General features: G+C 33.8%; 1 protein-coding gene across 1 annotated transcript in view; it reads right to left on the minus strand.

The window, feature by feature from the left end:
* The window catches only part of zfpm1 (zinc finger protein, FOG family member 1), a 103,971-nt gene that overhangs the window by 26,292 nt on the left and 58,525 nt on the right, over positions 1 to 19,154 (minus strand). The window contains exon 3 of the mRNA XM_051134838.1: positions 18,036 to 18,167. Within this exon, the coding sequence (XP_050990795.1) occupies positions 18,036 to 18,167 (132 nt within the window). The remainder of the gene's footprint in view (positions 1 to 18,035; positions 18,168 to 19,154) is intronic.

Consider the following 19,154-nt stretch of genomic DNA (forward strand, 5'->3'; position numbering starts at 1 on the left):
CAAAATTCCTGTAAAGCAATAATTTTTATAAAATTAAATTTAGAAAAATGCAAAAAGCCACATATTAAAATAAATGTATTTATTAATAGTAAACAATAATAGTAAAAAATAGAAATAACTATACATTTTATTACAACTGGGCATTAATAAGTATTAAGACTAATAATAAATACAAATAATTACTGTTAACATTATATGTTATATATAAAGTAATACTGTAATATATTTATATTACACAAAATATACATTTAATATAGAAAGGGTGAGGGAGAGACTATGATAGCTCATCTTTATCTTCACATTACAGTATTAAGAATGAATGATTTTTGTACAAAATAAATAGTACAAATATTTTTTAAATATTTAAAAATATTAACATATTAAATATTAATATTAAATACATTTAAAATAATTTAATTTTTTTTTTTTTTTTGTTAATAATTTCTTTCTATTGATACTGGGATTAAACACAACAAAAAGTACAAGGTTTCCAAAAAACAAAACAAAAGCATTTTTAATAACAAATCTTTTGATTTTTTTTTAAATGGTTTGATCCAAAAAACAAAATAAAAGCATTTTTAATAACAAATCTTTTGATTTTTTTTTTAAATGAATCATTTCTTTGGAAATTAATTATTTAAAAAGTTTTATAAAATTAGATTTAGAAAAATGTAAAAAGCCACATATCTATTCAAATGTATTTAATAATAGTAAATATAATAATATATATAATATAATAACAGTAATAATAAAATAACTATAATCCTTTATTATTACAACTGTACATTAATAAGTATTAAGATTAATAATAAATAAAAAATAATTACTGTTAACATTATACATTACATATAATGTAATACTGTAATGAAATTTATTATATGTATATTATACAATATATACATTAAATATAGAATGAGAGAGAAAGAGAGAGAGACAAAATTATATGTGTACAAAATTAAATAGTAAAAATCTAAGAAAATATATTAACATTAAATATTAAAATTAAATACATGTAAAATATTTTAAATAATTTAAAATTAACAAATACGTTTTTTATACTGATACTGGAATTAAATACAACACAAACATACTACCAAATAAGCATGCTCAAAAATAAATAAATAAATAAATAAAATAACTTTTTGCCTTTTTAATGACAGCAAGTATGACCCAAAATCCTCATTATCAGATGTTACTTTTGTTTTTGCAGTGTATTTACCCTCAAAGGTGATTTTAATTTAGATTATATACAAAATTCCTGTAAAGCAATAATTTTTTTTTTTATAAAATTACAATTTAGAAAAAAAGTAAAAAGCCACATATCTATTAAAATAAATGTATTTATTAATAGAAAATAATAATAATAAAAATAACTATAATCCTTTATTATTACTGTACATGAATAAGTATTAAGACTACTAATAAAAATAATTACTGTTAACATTATATGCTACATATAATGTAATACTGTAATGAAATGTATTATATGCACATTATACACTATATTCATTTAATATGGCAAGGGAGACAGAGAGAGAGAATATGATTTATCTTCACATTACAGTATTAAGAATGAAGGATTTTTTTTAACATAAATAGAAAATAAATAGTAAATAAACAGTATAATATAAAAAACATTTAGACATATTAACATATTAAATAAATGTAAAATATTTTAAATTATTTTTTCAAATAAATAATTTCTTTTTATTGATACTGGGGTTAAATACAACACAAACATGTTCTCAACAGTTTTCACGAAATTCACCCGAATGTGATTATTCTTAACGCAATGGAAGTGTTTAAAGCACACAGTGCTGACGCACCTTTCCATCTAGCTAAACTGTGTTCAGGGCTCCTGCTCGACAATTCATAACCATAACCCTCGTGAACAACCCAAACGCCTCCTCTCTAAAGACGAAGAAGTCTTATCTTTAAAACCCTACCATTTTCCCACACAATACACCGACACACTCGTGACGCTGCCCTTGTGTTTGGGCCATAGCAACTCCCCTACAATAACCCCATCAACCTTATCGATAGCTCTGCGTGACCGGTTCCCAAAAATGTACGCCACCCTTATCGATAGCGATGAGTCCACACAGCTCTTATCAATAGCTCTACACACTGCCAGTGTCCACACAAGCCATATCAATACGGCTGCCTCCGCAGACACCAAAGCAGCCAGTGTGCTATATAAAAAAGAAAATCACCCCATCATTGGAAAGAAAGACAGAAAGAAAGAAAGAGAAAGAAAGAAAGCTGAATTCAGCTGTAATAACATAGTAGAGGTGAACGTTTCACAAAAGAGCAATTCTGGAGCAGCAGCAGTGTGGTAAACACCCCGAAGGCAACACAAATCACTAAATGGAGGGTGTTGTGTGACCAGTCCTACTCACAGTTATCATAGCCACACACTTCCTTTGAAGAAGGATTAAACTTAACTCAGCTAAACCTATCCAAAATAAATCAGTGGGACCCAAAACTTTCTAAAAATCTCATTTAATGACCCATTTTTAATGAATATATTTGTGCTTCATTGTACTTCCTGTTTGCGTGACAGAATTGTTGTTTCAGATGTATTGGGTAACCTGTATGCAAGTGAATTAAGACGGTTGGTCAAAAGCCAGTGCATAACAATAGAACTGGCAGAAGTGGAAGAGTAATTATGTTTACCTTCAAGCGAAATGATGGCCTGCAGCCCAAACGTTTTACTCTGGAAATTGTATTATAAACCCTAAAGCATACTTTAGGGTACACAGCGAACAGCCTTTCAAAGTGTGCTCCATTTGATAGTGTCTGTGTGAACGCGGGCGGTCAACGCACGTGCTCTAGAAAGCCTCCAGCGTCTGCTCTATGCGTTACGGCCGATACAAATGTACTCTTTTAAATCAAACTTGCTGCTTTCTCATAACACTGTCACTCAAGCACTTGTCAGTGCAGGCGGCAATGCAATGTTCAGTGTCTTTAGTTTTGTTTTCTACTCTGAAAACGGCCCAGACCAGTGTAAAAGCCAAGTCATGTGCACCATTCAGGTGGTGAGCGCGCAGTACGTGCATAATACTGGTGACAAAATTTGTGTCGCTAGTACTGAACGCGTAAAAACACAAAAAAAAAAAAAAAACAAAAAAAAATTAAATAAAGTATACTTTGGCCTTAAAGGATTATTTCACTCCTGAATTATTTCACTCCAAGATGTTCATGTCTGTCTTTCTTCAGTCAAAAAGAAATTAAGGTTTTTGAGGAAAACATTCCAGGATTTGTCTCCAAGATGCAAACTGCATTTTCAATGCAGCTTCAAAGAGCTCTACACGCTCCCAGTCGAGGAATAAGGGTGTACCATTTGATAAAATTTGATAAAATGCAATTTGGACCTTCAACCCGCTGATTCCCATTGAAGTCCACTATACAGAGAAAAATCCTGGATTGTTTTCCTCAAAACTTTACTTATCGTACCATATCGTTATCAGTCAATATTTGTGACCCTGGACCACAAAACCAGTTTTAAGTCGCTGGGGTATATTTGTAACAATATCCAAAAATACATTGTATGGGTCAAAATTATTGATTTTTCTTTTATGGCAATAAATGAAAATATAAATGTATGAAAACTTAATTTTTGATTAGTAATATACATTGTTAAGAATATTATCTGGACAACTTTAAAGGCGATTTTCTTAATATTTAGATTTTTTGCACCCTCAAGATTCCAGATTTTTAAATAGTTGTATATCGGCCAATTATTGTCCTATCCTAACAAATTATACATCAGTAAAAAAGCTTATTTATTCAGCTTTCAGATGATGTATAAATCTCAATTTTCAAAAATTGACCCTTATGACTGGTTTTGTGATCCAGGGCCACATTTGATTATTATGGATTAAAGTTAAAGTTTCACTTTCACTTCTTTCTCAAGAAGAAACAAACTCATCTGCATTTTGGATGAACTGAGGGGAAATAAATCTCAAATTCTTTTAAAGTTAATCTTTAAAAAACACTAATAAAATCATATTTTCATATTATACATTATAATGACTGATTTTAGTTATTAATTAATTTAGACAAAACACTGTAGAACTTTAATATTAAGCATTCGTGACCCAAGACCACAAAACCACTCATAAGGATTTTTGAAATTTTTGAATTTTTGAAAATTGAGATTTATACATCATTTGAAAGCTGAATAAATAAGCTTTCCATTGATGTATGATGTTTTCCATTGATGTATGATGTTAGGATAGAAAAACATATGGCCGAAATACAACTATTTGAAAATCCGGAATCTAAGGGAACAAAAAAAAAAAAAAATCAAAATAGATTGAGAAAATTGCTTTTAAAGTTGTCCAAATGCAGTTCTTAGCAATGCATATTACTAATCAAAACTATACATTTACAGTAGAAATTTTACAAAATATGTCCATGGAACATGATCTTTAATTCATATCCTAAAGATTTTTGGCATAAATTTTTTTTTTTTTTTGACCCATACAATGTATTGTTGGCTAATGCTACAAATATACCTGTGCTACTTAAGACTGGTTTTGTGGTCCAGGGTTACATTTATCAGTTACTATACATAACATGAAATTAAATTATATTCAAAATAATTTGTACAGTGTTTTTCACAATACATATTGTTTCAAAGCAGCTTCACATTAAAATGTACAAACCTTATTATCAGGAAGTAATCCGTTATCACTCAGGATTGAGTGTGCCAAAGTAATTTCCAGAGTAATAATTACAGGCTATTAAACTTTAACCAATACCAGCCAGAATTTGAATATCAACGAATCGCTAAAAACACCATGTTCAGTTAAACAACACAACTCACTCTTTGTGAATTGTCTTCTTAATATATTGATATTTAACAGGTAACAGCCTCATAACTAATTTCCCTTTTAGCTTTAATAATATCAGTCCAACACAAACAAAGATCTTCATATTCTCATAACAACAACATTGAGTGAGCCCATCTTTTTAAAGCCCCAGTGACTCTCTTTATTCGCTAAAAAGAGCATGTAGTTATCCAGACGCCCCTATTCAGGTTTCCGTGGCTCCTTGGGCTTCTCTATCAGGACTAATTGATTTTTAAAAAGACTATTGTTGATATCAAATGAGCAGATCGCTCCGCGGCCATTGATTTTTTGACACAGTACAACAGGAAATCTTTATCGGAGCCACACTCCGACCCTACGCTAATAGGTGGGGTTTAACCTCTGCTGAATGACAAATCCCACACTTTCCTAACCCATACAGAGTGGAAATAGAGTGCTTAAGTGAGTTTGCTAGCAAGTATGTGTGTAGCACCAGTAAAGGAGTGGTTATTCTGTAGTTCAACAGGAGTCATCAAAAACCCCCACGCACATGCACACACACACACACTTAAACAAACAGTCCCTGATAACTCACCCAAGCGTCCGTGGGTCAAAGAGTTCAGTTGAGAAGATACAAATTTCTAGGATAGGCATCGTATATTCAGCACGGCATCATTTCCATTTTACCCTTCTTTTGCTGGGTGGAGATAAGACACCTGCGTTGCCACTCTCATCAGATGAGCTTCAACAGAACTTTATCATTGACATTTACAACTGTTTACACAACTAATTTCTCTTAACTGTACTTCTGAACTTTTATCTGACCAACACAAGGCCTGAAGAAGAGGCGATGCCAAATATAAAATATGCAAAGGGGTAGGAAAGATGAACTATGCTCAAATAGAAAGCGCTCCACACTGCTGCAAAGATGTGGCTTTGAAGACACACGCCTGGAGAAACAAATAAAGACTTTGAGCTATATGTTAAATTCCACCATGGAGAAAAAAACTGAAGCGCTGAAGCGAGATTACAGCAGAAATGAGAGAAATGCAGGTGATGATAAGTGAATAATGTTTGACCAGGATAATATAACGAAACCTGTAAAACCTTTGTTTATCTTCGGAACACAAATTAAGATATTTTTGATGACATCGAGAGCTTTCTAACCCTGCATATACAGCAAAACAACTACCATGTTCAAAGCCCACACTGTAAAAAACAAAAAAAAAAAAAAAAAAACAATTTGTTGAGTCAACTTAAAATAAGTTACCTGGCTGCCTTTAAAATTTTAAGTTCAGTCAACTCAAAAAGTTTAGTCAATTTAAAATGTTAAGTTGTACTAAGTGACAACTTAGATATTTGAGTTGGTTCAACTTAAAATTTTAAGGCAGCTGGGTAACAAGCCCAGCTTTTAAGCTTAAGTTTTAGTTTAGTCAACTCAAATATCTCAGTTTTCACTTAGTACAACTTAACATTTCAAGTTGACTAAACTTATTTGAGTTGACTAAATTTTAAGGCAGTGGGGTAACAAATTATTTTAAGTTGACTCAATTTTTTTTTTTTTTTTTTTTTTTTTTTTTTTAATAGTCCATGTGACATCAGTGGTTCAGCCTTAAATTTATGAAGCTTTGAGAATGCTTTTTGTACACCAAGAAAACAAAAATAAGGACTTTATTTAACAATTTCTTCTTCGACATGTGTATTTGAAAGGGTCAGTAAGCTTTAATTACATCACAGCCATTAACTATGTTTTGCTAAAGGGATATTAGTTTCTAGGAAGCTTCTGAATGGACAAAAATCTGTGCAGTGCAGGATGAGTTATCCTACATGAGAAACAGTGTGCATTTTTAATGCAAATGTATATGCTGAAAGGATTTTAGCTAGCTTTAAAGTAAATGCACATGACCTAAATGCATCAAAACTCCAGTTCTGATTTCATGGGTTTTTTAAATGATGTTTAACAGGTAATGCATTGCTTTGGGATAATAATTTTGTATTTAATTCTCACCCTTAATGCTGTGATTTTAATTAATTCATATATTTGAATGACTTCTGGTTAAGAGACCCTATAGATGCTCTATAATCTTCTCTATGACTGCAGGCCTGATCTTGTGAGCGTGTGTGCGCGTTTTTTTTCCTTGTCTTCCACCACCGTTACCCTTTCACAAATTGAAAGTGAGGACCTTCCAGAAACTCGTCCTGATAATCACACATAAATTAATTAGAAAATGTTTCTTGACATTCTCGCTGCATAGACAGGGGAAAAGACTCCGGGAAAAGCCATCAAATTAATTGTACGGTATGTGACTTTGATAATTAATTCAATAATTATTTCATGTCTACTTTAGCAACTCCTTCTGGCTGGAAAAAAAGGACATTTTGATGATAGCGCTGTAAGGATTTAGGTTCTGAAAAGAAAATATGGGAAATTACACTAAAACACAGCGGTGAGGGAGTTTGAGCACCAAAAGCACAACTTGAGTGGGTGCAAACTGACATTTGAACGTGTGAATATCAATGCAGTAAATAACAAAATATAAAAAACAAGTGGAATTTGTAAACATTGATTCTAGACCTTTTTTTCAAAACATTTTCAAGCTGTTTTTACAAATTGCTAGTCCCAAGGTGACAAAAATGTATGTGCTTTGAATAAACGTGGTTAAACTGTCCAAATGTTTAAGGCCACTGCATGTGTTGTGACAAATTCACATTAAGAAATGTGTTTGTTGTGCTTTATAAAACAAACTGAAATCAGAAACTGTCTATGACTAAATGTCTGAAGGAAATACATGTCAAACTAAACAAATATTTAATTTAATCGGATTTAATCCAATCCATTAATACAATATCAATGCAAAACAACCATGCAGATGTGACTGTTTTTTTATAAATCCCTACAAAATAAAATATTTCTCACATATTTAAACATGTTCAACTGTTCAAGTTACAAATGACAGATGCAAGTGGCACACAGAGAAGTCAGGGCCTGGCGGAGGGAAGATATAGTGCAGGAGGGAGGAAAGACAAACTGAAATGCGGGGCACAGAGAGAGAGACAGGAAACGGCAGGAAAGCGCAGGCATCTGATAGGGCTGGTAATCGGCGTGGCAGTGTCCCGGCTGCAGCCGCCAGTTCATGGGCCACATGGAGCAGCTGGGGAGATAGCAGCGGGGGACGGCAGTGAGAAATGTTCCTCCAGATTAAAGCCCACACCTCTCAATCATCAACAGGGGAAGAGAGTGACAGACAGAGAGGGAAGAGTATGTTCTTAATTACAGATAAATGCCCCTTCCTTCACAGTCAATCATCATTGCCATACTCTACAGCTGAATGCACACTTATTCACACCCGATGATTCTTAATATAAATTGTTTCAGCCGGGGAGGTTTTGTGTGACAAGTATTAGTTTGCCGTTAAGCTCCGTTTAACCACAAGTGTGGGACGATTGTCCCGCAGCCCACTGTGCACAATAAAGTTCCAGTAATCTGCAGGTGTGTAGGATGCATGCCAAAAGCGCAAAAAAAAAAAAACACCACCACACAACAAATGAAATTCAATGAGTGGAAAAAATGCAACCTGATAAACAAGACATTGTTACCACTAATTTATGATAGGATTTTTAACTGAACACAGTATAACTCATCAGATAATCTGGTTTCTTTCTAAGATCTTAAAAAAAAATAAAAAAATTATTTTCACTCAAAAATTGCTAGTAAACTTGACTATTAATTACAAATAAACAAGCAAGTAATACTGAAAATTTTTAATACTATGATTAATTGTTTGTCAGCTATAAAAAAAAAAATTATCACCAATATATACCAATAATTACCATATTGGTATGCTGTATTTTATTTAAAGTTGTGATTAATGTGTATTTATTAGTCCTGTTAAATCAATTAATCGCAATTAGTTGCATCTAAAATATTTTTTTTTACATAATACATGTGTGCACTGTGTATATTTCATATAAATATACACAGTACACACATATTACATAACGAATGTGTATTTTGGATGCGATTAATCACAATTAATCGATCTCACAACAGATATATGTAAATATTTAACATACAGACACACATGTAAATATTTCTTAAATATATATACACATGTATATAATATAATATATACTAGTGCCGTCAGATCGATTAATTGCATCCAAAATAAAAGTTTTTTACATAATACATGTGTGCACTGTATATTTATATGAAATATACACACATTACATAAAAAATGTTTATTTTGGATGCGATTAATCGCGATTAATCGATTTGACAACAGATACATGTACATTTCTCAATTATAAAAACATGTATAAAATATAATATATCCACATTAATCAAAACTAAAAATATATAGCATAACAACAGGCTGGTAGTTATTTTGTTATAGCCAAATAAATCAATAAATCAACCAATAAATCGCAGTATTAAAATTAGTGCCGTCAAAACGCGATTAGTCGCATTCAAAATAAAAGTTCTTTTTTTTTTAACATAATACATGTATGTACTGTGTATTTCATACATATATTACATAAAAAAAATATTTTGGATTAATCAATTTGACAACAGATAGATATGTAGATATTTAAGATATTATATATATATATATATATATATACACACACACACACACACACACACACACACACGTAAATATTTCTTAAATATATACACATGTATGTGTGTGTAGTTATATATACATATAATATATTATGTAAACAAACTTTTATATTAGATGCAATTAATCGTGATTAATCGATTTGAGAGCACTAACTAAAAATCTATACTATTTTGTCAAAATAAATCACCCAAAATGTTACACTTTACTTTTTAGTATGACATGATAATGTGGTGTATGGAAAATGGATATTAATGTTCTGATTTGCTAAAGATTTCATTTAAATGTGTCTTTAAATTATTACTGTTGTTAAAGAAACTTTAAGTGAGCGTTAGATGGCAGCAGAGATAATCTAAATGTAAAACCAAGAAATGAGCATGCACAAATTAAATATTCAATATGCAACCAATATAAACAGATACAGATAAACTACAATTCCCACATGTCAGGTCAGGAATCTGGGGAACATGCTGTGCTGGGATAAGAGGGTAACGTGGGGAAGTGAGAGCGACTGAGAATGGAAGTTAACGGTCTGACGCTGGTCCCGCTCTGCTCAGCCTCAGATAACAGCTTCGCCCGAGTCCCTCATAGTGCAGCACGACCACAGCCGGATCTCAGGAAGAAATAATGAAAGATTGCAGAAGAAGGCGAGATAATCAGAATAACTGAAAACCATCGACTTCAAGGCTGTCATTCTGACATATCTGCGCTGGCAAAACACTCTCGCCGACACAGGAATGAAGAAAAAACACATTAAGTTTGGTAGCTTGGCAAAATACCAGGTACTGTTGTATAGTACAGAAGCACTTCATGTAGCTCTTTGAAAACACCTGCTATCATGCTCCTTTTTTAAACTTTCCAGTTTTCTCTCTAAATACATTTTTCTAAAGAAGCAAAAGATCTCCTACAGCATGTAGTACTGAATTACTGATCTGTGCGTATCTGATACCATAATCTTGTTTTAAGTTTACGTACTTGAGTCTTTATGGTTAGTATTTATTTTGTACTGTTATGCGTAACCCAAATCAGCTTAACCACACTAACCACATAATTGATGAGTCTGACAGGACGTCAAGATTATTTGCATGTTTAGGCTGGGCTGTATCTGTCCAGACAGACACCAACACAGTGGTTTCAGGTTTCCACTAAATTATGCCCCAAAAGACACACAAGAAATTATAAGACAGAAAAGGAAAGAAATTCAGCTTTGTTCAGCAGGATATAGATCATCAAAGGTCTAGCAAAGCATCAGTGCCACCAATGCCCTTCCATTGTGAGTGACAGCAGATCAAAATAAACTTGTGAATGAATCTTTTGAATTAACTTTGAAATGCGGAGCACAATTGGATATTATATCCATACACTCCGGCGCTCTGATCTAAGCTTCCTCATTCAGCAGCGAAACAATGGGTCCAGGGATGAGATTGAATGACTCGCCAGTGAATTTCACTCCTGCAGTCGGGTGTTGTAGACACGTCTGATAAAAGCTCAGACTGCTGGCGCTTTTGTCTCCCTGAGAACAATATAAATATGTTTAACAAGGACTACCACATGCTACTCTGTTTAATAATTAAATTCAACTCACTTGTTTGAACAGTAATATTCCGATTTCTAAGTTCATTCTATTTAAGGATAAAGTGAGATTTTTTTTTACAGACAGTGAAAAGTGTAACCAGTGTGGCACATCAAAACATTGATACTTTTGTTAGTTTAAGAATCCCAACCAGCCTTTCTCCATATAGTGGACTTCAATGGGAGCCAACAGGTTGAAGGTCCAAACTGCAGTTTCAATGCAGATTCAAAGGTCTCTACACGATTCCAGCTGAGAAATAAGGAGCTTATCTATCAAAATGACCAGCCAATCTGTGATTCACATCTATGACTTCACGCATTACGTAATCATGTTGGAAAGATCACATGCAGTTAGCTCCAAACTCCATCTCATTTTCTTTTCCAGCTTCAAAAAAGTCAGACATTATTGTTTTACCATTTTTGTACAGGGCGTTTGACTTTGCACGTTCGCTTTGTAAACACTGGGTTGGTACTTCCGCCTACGTCATGTGTGACCTTTCCAACATGATTACATAATGCATGTAGTCTAGCTAGTGCAAGATGAGCATTTGTGGTTAGAAAGTATTGATGACCGATCGTTTCACCAGATAAGATCATTATTCCTTGGCTGGGATCGTGTAGAGCCCTTTGAAGCTGCATTGAAACTACAATTTGGACCTTCAAGCCATTGATTCCCATTGAAGTCTACTATATGGAGAAAAATCCTGGAATGTTTTCCTCAAAAACCTTCAATTCTTTTCAACTGAAGATCTTGGATGACACAGGGGTAGGGTTGGGTATCGTTCGAATTTTATCGATTCTGATTCAGATTTCGATTCTGCTAATCGATTCCGATTCCTAGTTTCGATTCCAATAACATAAAGTCAATAAAAAATGAAGTCAAACATTTTTATTCTGTATTTTTACAAATTGTTGCAGCTGAATAACATGAGCAAAAATCAGCAGCCTACAGAACACTTAGACCTAAGAGGAACTTTTGCCTATGGTTTTAACAAAAAATACCACAGGAAAAACAACTAGACTAATATAAATGCCAAACATTAAATTGTTAAAGACAAGTAAACAGTCAGTAATAAAATAGTAATAAAATAGGTTTTTATAGAACCTAAAACTAGCTTAGCATAGATCATTGAATCTGATTAGACTGTTAGCATCTTGCTCAAAAATGACCATATATAATGACGATATTTTTCCTATTTAAAACTTGACTCTTCTGTAGTTACATTGTATACTAAGACTGACGGAAATTGAAAAGTTGTGATTTATTAGGCTGATATGAATAGGAACTATGCTGTCATTTTGGCATAATAATTAAGGAACTTTGCTGCCATACCATGGGTGCAGCAGGCGCAATGATATTACGCAGTGCCTGAAAGTGACCGGCATTAAGTTTTTGCAGATGCAGAGTTGCAGCCGGCAGAGTTGACGGCTGGGTAATATCATTTTGCCTACTGCACCTATGGTACGGCAGCAAAGTTCCTTGATTATTTCGCTGAAATGAGAGTATAGTTCCTAGCCATATCGACCTAGAAAATCACAACTTTTCATTTTTCGTTCATCTTTGTACATAATGTAACTACAGAAGAGTCAAGTTTTAAATAGGAAAAATATCTAAACTCTTTAGTCATTTTTGAGCGAGATGCTAACGGTCTAATCAAATTCAATGATCTATGCTAAGCTATGGTCAAAGTGCTACCGCCAGACCCGGAGATTGACTGAATGGATTCGAAAACGGTAAAACTCAACTGTTTAACTCTAGGGGAGTTGGAAAATGAGCCTACTTTCAAAAAAAGTGGAGTGGTTCTTTAATGACAGTCAGCACGTTTATTAGGCTGCTGTCTCTTTAACACCGAATAAAAATACCATATGTGTTTTCTTTCTCATCTGTTTACTTTCACTTTCACTTTCGACAAAAAACGGCTGTGTTTATGATGATATACTGACGTATTGTTGTGCATATTGGGCGCTAAATGTCAAAGAGAAGTCAGATCCGGCCCGGAACGACCTTTTCTGTAGTGGAAATGCACGGAACGGTTCGAGAACGGACACAGGCCGGGAACCCGCACCGGGACTGCTGTTCACTGTGCTCGTGCTTTAGATATGTGTGCTGCACACAAACGGTGCGCACCTTCTTTCTCCTCCTGCGCTTAAATCGTTTGATTTAAAACTTTAAAATCACAATAAAATGCAGAAATTGTTAAGTGGAAACGAAATGCATGTGTCTTTTTGAATACCCGGTTCTTGGAAATTTGGAACCGGTTGTTCGATACCCATCCCTACATGGGAGTGAGAAAAAAAAATTCAGGAAATTTTGATTCTGGGGTGAACTAATCCTTTAAATGGGCATAAAATTAGCATACAATATTTACAAAAAAATCTAAAGAAAAAAATAAAATGCTAAAATAAGAAAAATCCAAGTTGACACCTAAACGCTATTTAGACAAACAATTATAATCTTAATAAATAAAAATGTACTTTTTAAATGCTTAAAATAATGTTTATTTTATATTTTTTTATATTTTGATTTAAAAATAGTTGCAGCAACACTACCAATATATGTGTGCGTGCATTTGCAGAAGCATTTCATGACATTGGACTGACATCGGCAAATACATTTCTTTTTAAATTTAGTTCCACTCTCTACCTCTTTCTGAGCTGCGCTGATATGTTTTTAATTTTCCAGCGCTCAGGACTCTTCAGGAGGTCTATGCAGATTTTTCTGCTTCTCTGCTGACACTGTAAAACCTGGCCAACACCTCCGCACCTATCAGCGTCCCTGCAGCCCTCTCATCAATGCCAGTTCCAGCACCCGCAAATAATTTATCAGCATTTAAATGCCACTGATAATATGCACACGCTGCTCCCTCCGATCCCTTATAATTAAATATGATAAAATCCCACCACACTGGGTAAATAATAATAATCATTATTATCATTGCCATTATAATGCTTTATTGGAGTCATTTGAATAACTTGCGTGGATAAGGAACGCTGGTGGGGAGAGAATGCTGGGCAAGCAGGAACGTTATATGCGCAGCTAGTTTAGTCAAGGTCTAATTCCATCCTGTGAAACTCTGAAAGAAAAAGCGAGATGGAGAGAGAGAGAGAGAGAGAGAGAGAGAGAGAGAGAGGGGGAAGAAGGGGAAAAAGGAGCAACGGTCCGCCAGCTAGAAGGGATTACTGTGACGGCCATTTGCATATCAAGAATTTTAAGCAGAGAGGAAAATATCAAACCCTCCAGCCAGCAAGGTCATTTTGAAGATAATTTTTTTCTTCATAATTTATTTTGCATATCATGCAGCAGGACACGTTATAGATTAAAAAGCTGCTTTGCCATATCAACCCATTCCTGACACTTCTGCCTCACCACTGCCTATCAATTCATTCAACAGAACCCCACCCTGAAAAAATATTCTATAAAGACACAGAAGCAATTAACAAACAACAAGCAAGAGTTTTCCACAGACGTTACATGTGGATGCTCTAAAGGACGGATAGAGCACCCGTGCAAATTCAATTGCGGAAGGTCCCGAATTGTGATATTTAATATACCTAATAATACTTCTAAATGCTTGTACAATGCACCAAAAGACTCAAATACATTTCAAATTGCTCAGAATTCAAAGTGAATTGCACCTAGCATACTGGCATTTCTTAAAGATATGAGTTTTACAGCTTCAAATCTGATAAGGAATTTATAAATAAGCATACTTGTTTATTTATGGCCTATGTTCTATCTCCGTCTCTTTATCTGTGTGTTTGTGTATGCGTATACAATAAAGCTTTATACAAACTGATAAGAATGACATTGGATGAGAACCTGCCAGTTGAGAACGTTCAGGAAACATTAGGCCAACACAGAAAAGGTCAAACAGAAATCGGTGAACATTTTAAAAGATCTGTTCACCACAAAAACACTGCGCATGCAGAAATAATGGGTTTTGCTACCACTACATCTTCATCACCTAAAATTCTAAAGAAAGGTGTAAACAGGACGTGACGTCATCAGACAAGGCCCAGCCCACTCTCAATGAACTCAGTCCAGTCATTAACACCACAACCACAAATAGTGAAAAATGGCAGGAACGCAACTGTTCCTGATAAAATATATACATACATCGAACGAACGCAAGAACACTGCGACTCCTGATGCTGAGGGGCCAAAACAACAAGAAACAAGGAAGAAGTGCATGTCTGCATTCGTCAGGGGGTGTTAGTGGTGATGGAGAGACCAGTGGTGGGATGTGGGGTGGTGTGAAGGGGGGGTCATGATGATAAGGGAAAAATTCAGACCGGTCAAAGTTTCCCTTTTGCCAATCGTGCTCCTGATAAAGGCAGCGCCTGCTCCAGTACTGATAGAAGGCCTATCTCTCTCCTGCTCCCCCCTCTTTCTTTCTTTCTTTCTCTCTCTCTCTCTCTCTCTCTCCCCCCTCTTCCTCATTCTCCTGGCAGTTAGTTTGCGAGGGGGGAAGAAAAAAAAAAAAAAGCCTATCGCACTCACATCGCTAGCGCTGTCATCAAGCGGCAACCGCACAGCAATTAATATCACTCCAATTACTGTTAAAAGGACAGGCTGGAACAGGACGATAATAAACACATCCTTGACGTGAAAAATTAAAACGCGCACATACACGGGGAGACGCACACATATTTAGGCGATTTCTAAATATTCAAGATAAAGAAAATGCCTTGCATATTGAATCATGTCATACTCTACGAGATCCCCACTATCGCTGTAAGCTGTACTGCTCAGCCCTGTGGTCCTGAGAGAAAAAGATGGAGAAAAACGATACAAAAGCCACTATCCAGGCCGATATTAAAGATTCCCAGGTTTTTTTCTTTTACGGCAAGTACAGCAAAGTTTAAAAAAAAAAAAAAAAATCAAACCCGTTTGAGGGCAAGAATGCAACACATATCCTAGATGTTGATGCATGCTTGTTATCATAGTTTTGAGTCTTTAACAGCGTGATTGGCATTTGGGAATGACTAGGAATGTTGTTGTGAAGAATAAGGCCCACTAAGGTTGAAAAATCTGTGCTGGAAACCTAAGCCATTCTTTGCTCAATTAGCTGCTTAAATCTAAGCTGGTCTTCCTGGCTGACCGGCTGAAAGTGGCCCAAACACCTCTAAAACCAGCAACAGACCAGGTAAGACCAGCAAATCACCTTAGGCTGGTCTAAGATGTTTTTTTTTTTTCAGGAGGAATGGCAATAGTTTTGCTCCAGGACCTAGATTAAACATTAAGTGGCAAAAAAGGACCAAAATAAACTAAAAAAGACATCAATTTAAATATTTGAGCTACACTACCAGTCAAGTTTTTTTTAATAGTAAGATTTTTTTTTTTTTTTTTAAGAAGTCTCTTCAGCTCACCAAGCCTGCATTTATTTGATCCAAAGTACAGCAGAAAAAGCAACATTCTGAAATATTTTTACTATTTAAAGTAACTGCTTTCTATTTGAATATATATTTTAAAATGTAATTTATTCCTGCGATTTCAAAGCTGAATTTTTAGCATCATTACTCCAGTCACATGATCCTTCAGAAATCATTCTAATATTCTGATTTGCTGCTTAAAAACATTTATTATTATTATTATTATTATTATTATTATTATTATTATTATGCTGAAAACAGCTGAGTAATTTTTTTTCAGGTTTCTTTGATGAATAGAAAGTTCACAAGAACAGCATTTATCTGAAATGGATTTTTTTTGGAAATGTCTTTATCATCAATTCTGATCAATTTAAAGTGCCCTTGCTAATTAAAAGTATTAATATCTAAAATATTGCTAATTTTTATTCCACAAAAAATACATTATACTGACTCTTTTGAATGGTATAGTGTATAATGTTACAAAAGCATTTTATTTCAGATGATCTTTGGATCTTTCTATTCATCAAAGAAAAAAAAATGAACTGAACTGTTTTAAATATTGACGATGATGATGATAATAATAAATGTTTTTTTAACAATTGTTTCTTGAACAGCAAATCAGCATGTTAGAATGATTTCTGAAGTACCACGTGACACTGAAGACTGGATTAATGATGCTGAAAATTTAGCTTTGATCACAGGAATGAATGACATTTTAAAATATATTCATATAGAAAACAGTTATTTTAAAAAGTAAAAATATTTCAAAATTGTACTGTTTTTGTTGTACTTTGGATCAAATAAATGCAGGCTTGGTGAGCAGAAGAGACTTCTTTAAAAAACATTAAAAATCTTACTGTTCAAAAACTTTTGACAGGTAATGTTATTTATAACCTAAATATGTGTATTTTTTTTAAATAGTTTATATTATATTAAATGCTGTTTTGATAATATTACACAATTACAAATTATATATGTTATTATGATATTATATTACTAAATAATTAATATTTTCATTTATGCGCATATATAATTCAAATTCTGTCCTGTACATTTAAGCTAAGTTACTAAGTTACACGTCCTCTTGTTTTGTTTGCTTTATACCACAAGTAGAGAAAATAAAAGGTGCAGTGGAAAAACAGCTTAGTATGTATTTTTGCATTGGTTATCTTACAGCAAATCAGGGCTGGCTGTCTGAGAGAAACACAAGTCCCAACTCTAACAGAGACTATTAGTACATTTCTGAGTTTTTTTCTAAGCATTTAGATGATAACTCCACGATCTGACCTTGTAGTTAAAGCATTGTTTAATGAGGCTCCATGGCATACACATTGAACGTTTATCTGACCGGACTGAATTCTCAGACGTGCCACAAGTGTGATGTCACGGGATTTTGGTAAACCATTGCATCAGTGAGAAAAGTGACTGAGTTTTGGGAAGTGTATGGTAGGTTTACCAAAGAGATACGAGAATGACAGTACTCTGAAATTTACAGGCAGTTCAGACTGAATCATTTCTGTTTTGAATGTGAACCTTGATAAAGTCACGGCCTATATTGTTTCATGGCCCTATATTGTTTCACGGCCCTTCCTGCAGAGCCAGTGACTCATGCGTCGGTTAAACAGTCCTGAAAGAGGGACAGATAGAGACTGACCTGGGCCGTTCCACTGGGGTTCCCCTTCCCCATCTGCCTCTTCCTCCTCCTCGTCTTCTGTACAGTGTTTTGGTCCTTTCTCATCTTCCTCACCCTCATCTGGCACTGCCAGGGACTCATGCGTTCTTGGCTCTGTGGAAAAATCACATGTATTTATTAGTCCGGTTCTAAAAAGTGTTAATTAATTTGTGCTATATTATCTGGAGTACTGTTTGGTCAATCACACATAGCACAATGCAGACAAAAGTTTTTATTTATTTGGCAAGTCAACGTGAAATAAATGGCAATTTAACCCACTTCAGAGTGATCTGCTTCATCCTGGGGGTCCTGGTAACCCTTTTAGGGCTTATTTTGCAATAATGACCAGCAGATTGTATATTACTTATTCAATACTTGTGTTGTTATGAAATATTTCTAGGACTTTCGCAATGACGTTTGTCACAGCTGCCAATAGTGAGTAAATCTGAGAAAATATTTTTTTTATATATATATTTTTAAATAAGTCTCTTATTGCTCACCAAGGCTGCATTTGTTTAAAAATTCAGAAAAAAAACATTTCAATATTGTGAAATATTATTACAGTTTGAAAATATCAGTTTTTTATTTTAATATATATTAGGGCTGTCAAATGATTAATCGCGATTAATCGCATACAAAATAAAAGTTTGAGTTTGCCTAATATATGTGTGTTTACTATGTGTAATAATTATGTATATATAAATATAAACACGTTCATGTATATATTTACGAAATTTTTACAAGTATATTTATTTATTATAATTTCTGTATAATTTATATTATATATAAATGCAATTATTTTGTGCATAAATAACAAATATCCCTTAAATATATACATTAATTTATGTGTATTTATATATACATAATAATTTTACACAGTACACACACATATATTAGGCAAACTCAAACTTTTATTTTGTATGCGATTAATCGCGATTAATCGTTTGACAGCCCTAATATATATTAAAAAAAATCCTCTGATGGCAAAACAGAATTTTCTGCAGTCACTACTTCAATATTCAGTGTCATATGATCCTTCAGAAATCATTCTAATACGCTAATTTGGAGATCAAGGAACTTTTTGAATTATTTGAAATTAAG

This window comes from Labeo rohita, chromosome 18 (genome assembly GCF_022985175.1).
Source record: "Labeo rohita strain BAU-BD-2019 chromosome 18, IGBB_LRoh.1.0, whole genome shotgun sequence".
Taxonomy (NCBI): domain Eukaryota; kingdom Metazoa; phylum Chordata; class Actinopteri; order Cypriniformes; family Cyprinidae; genus Labeo; species Labeo rohita.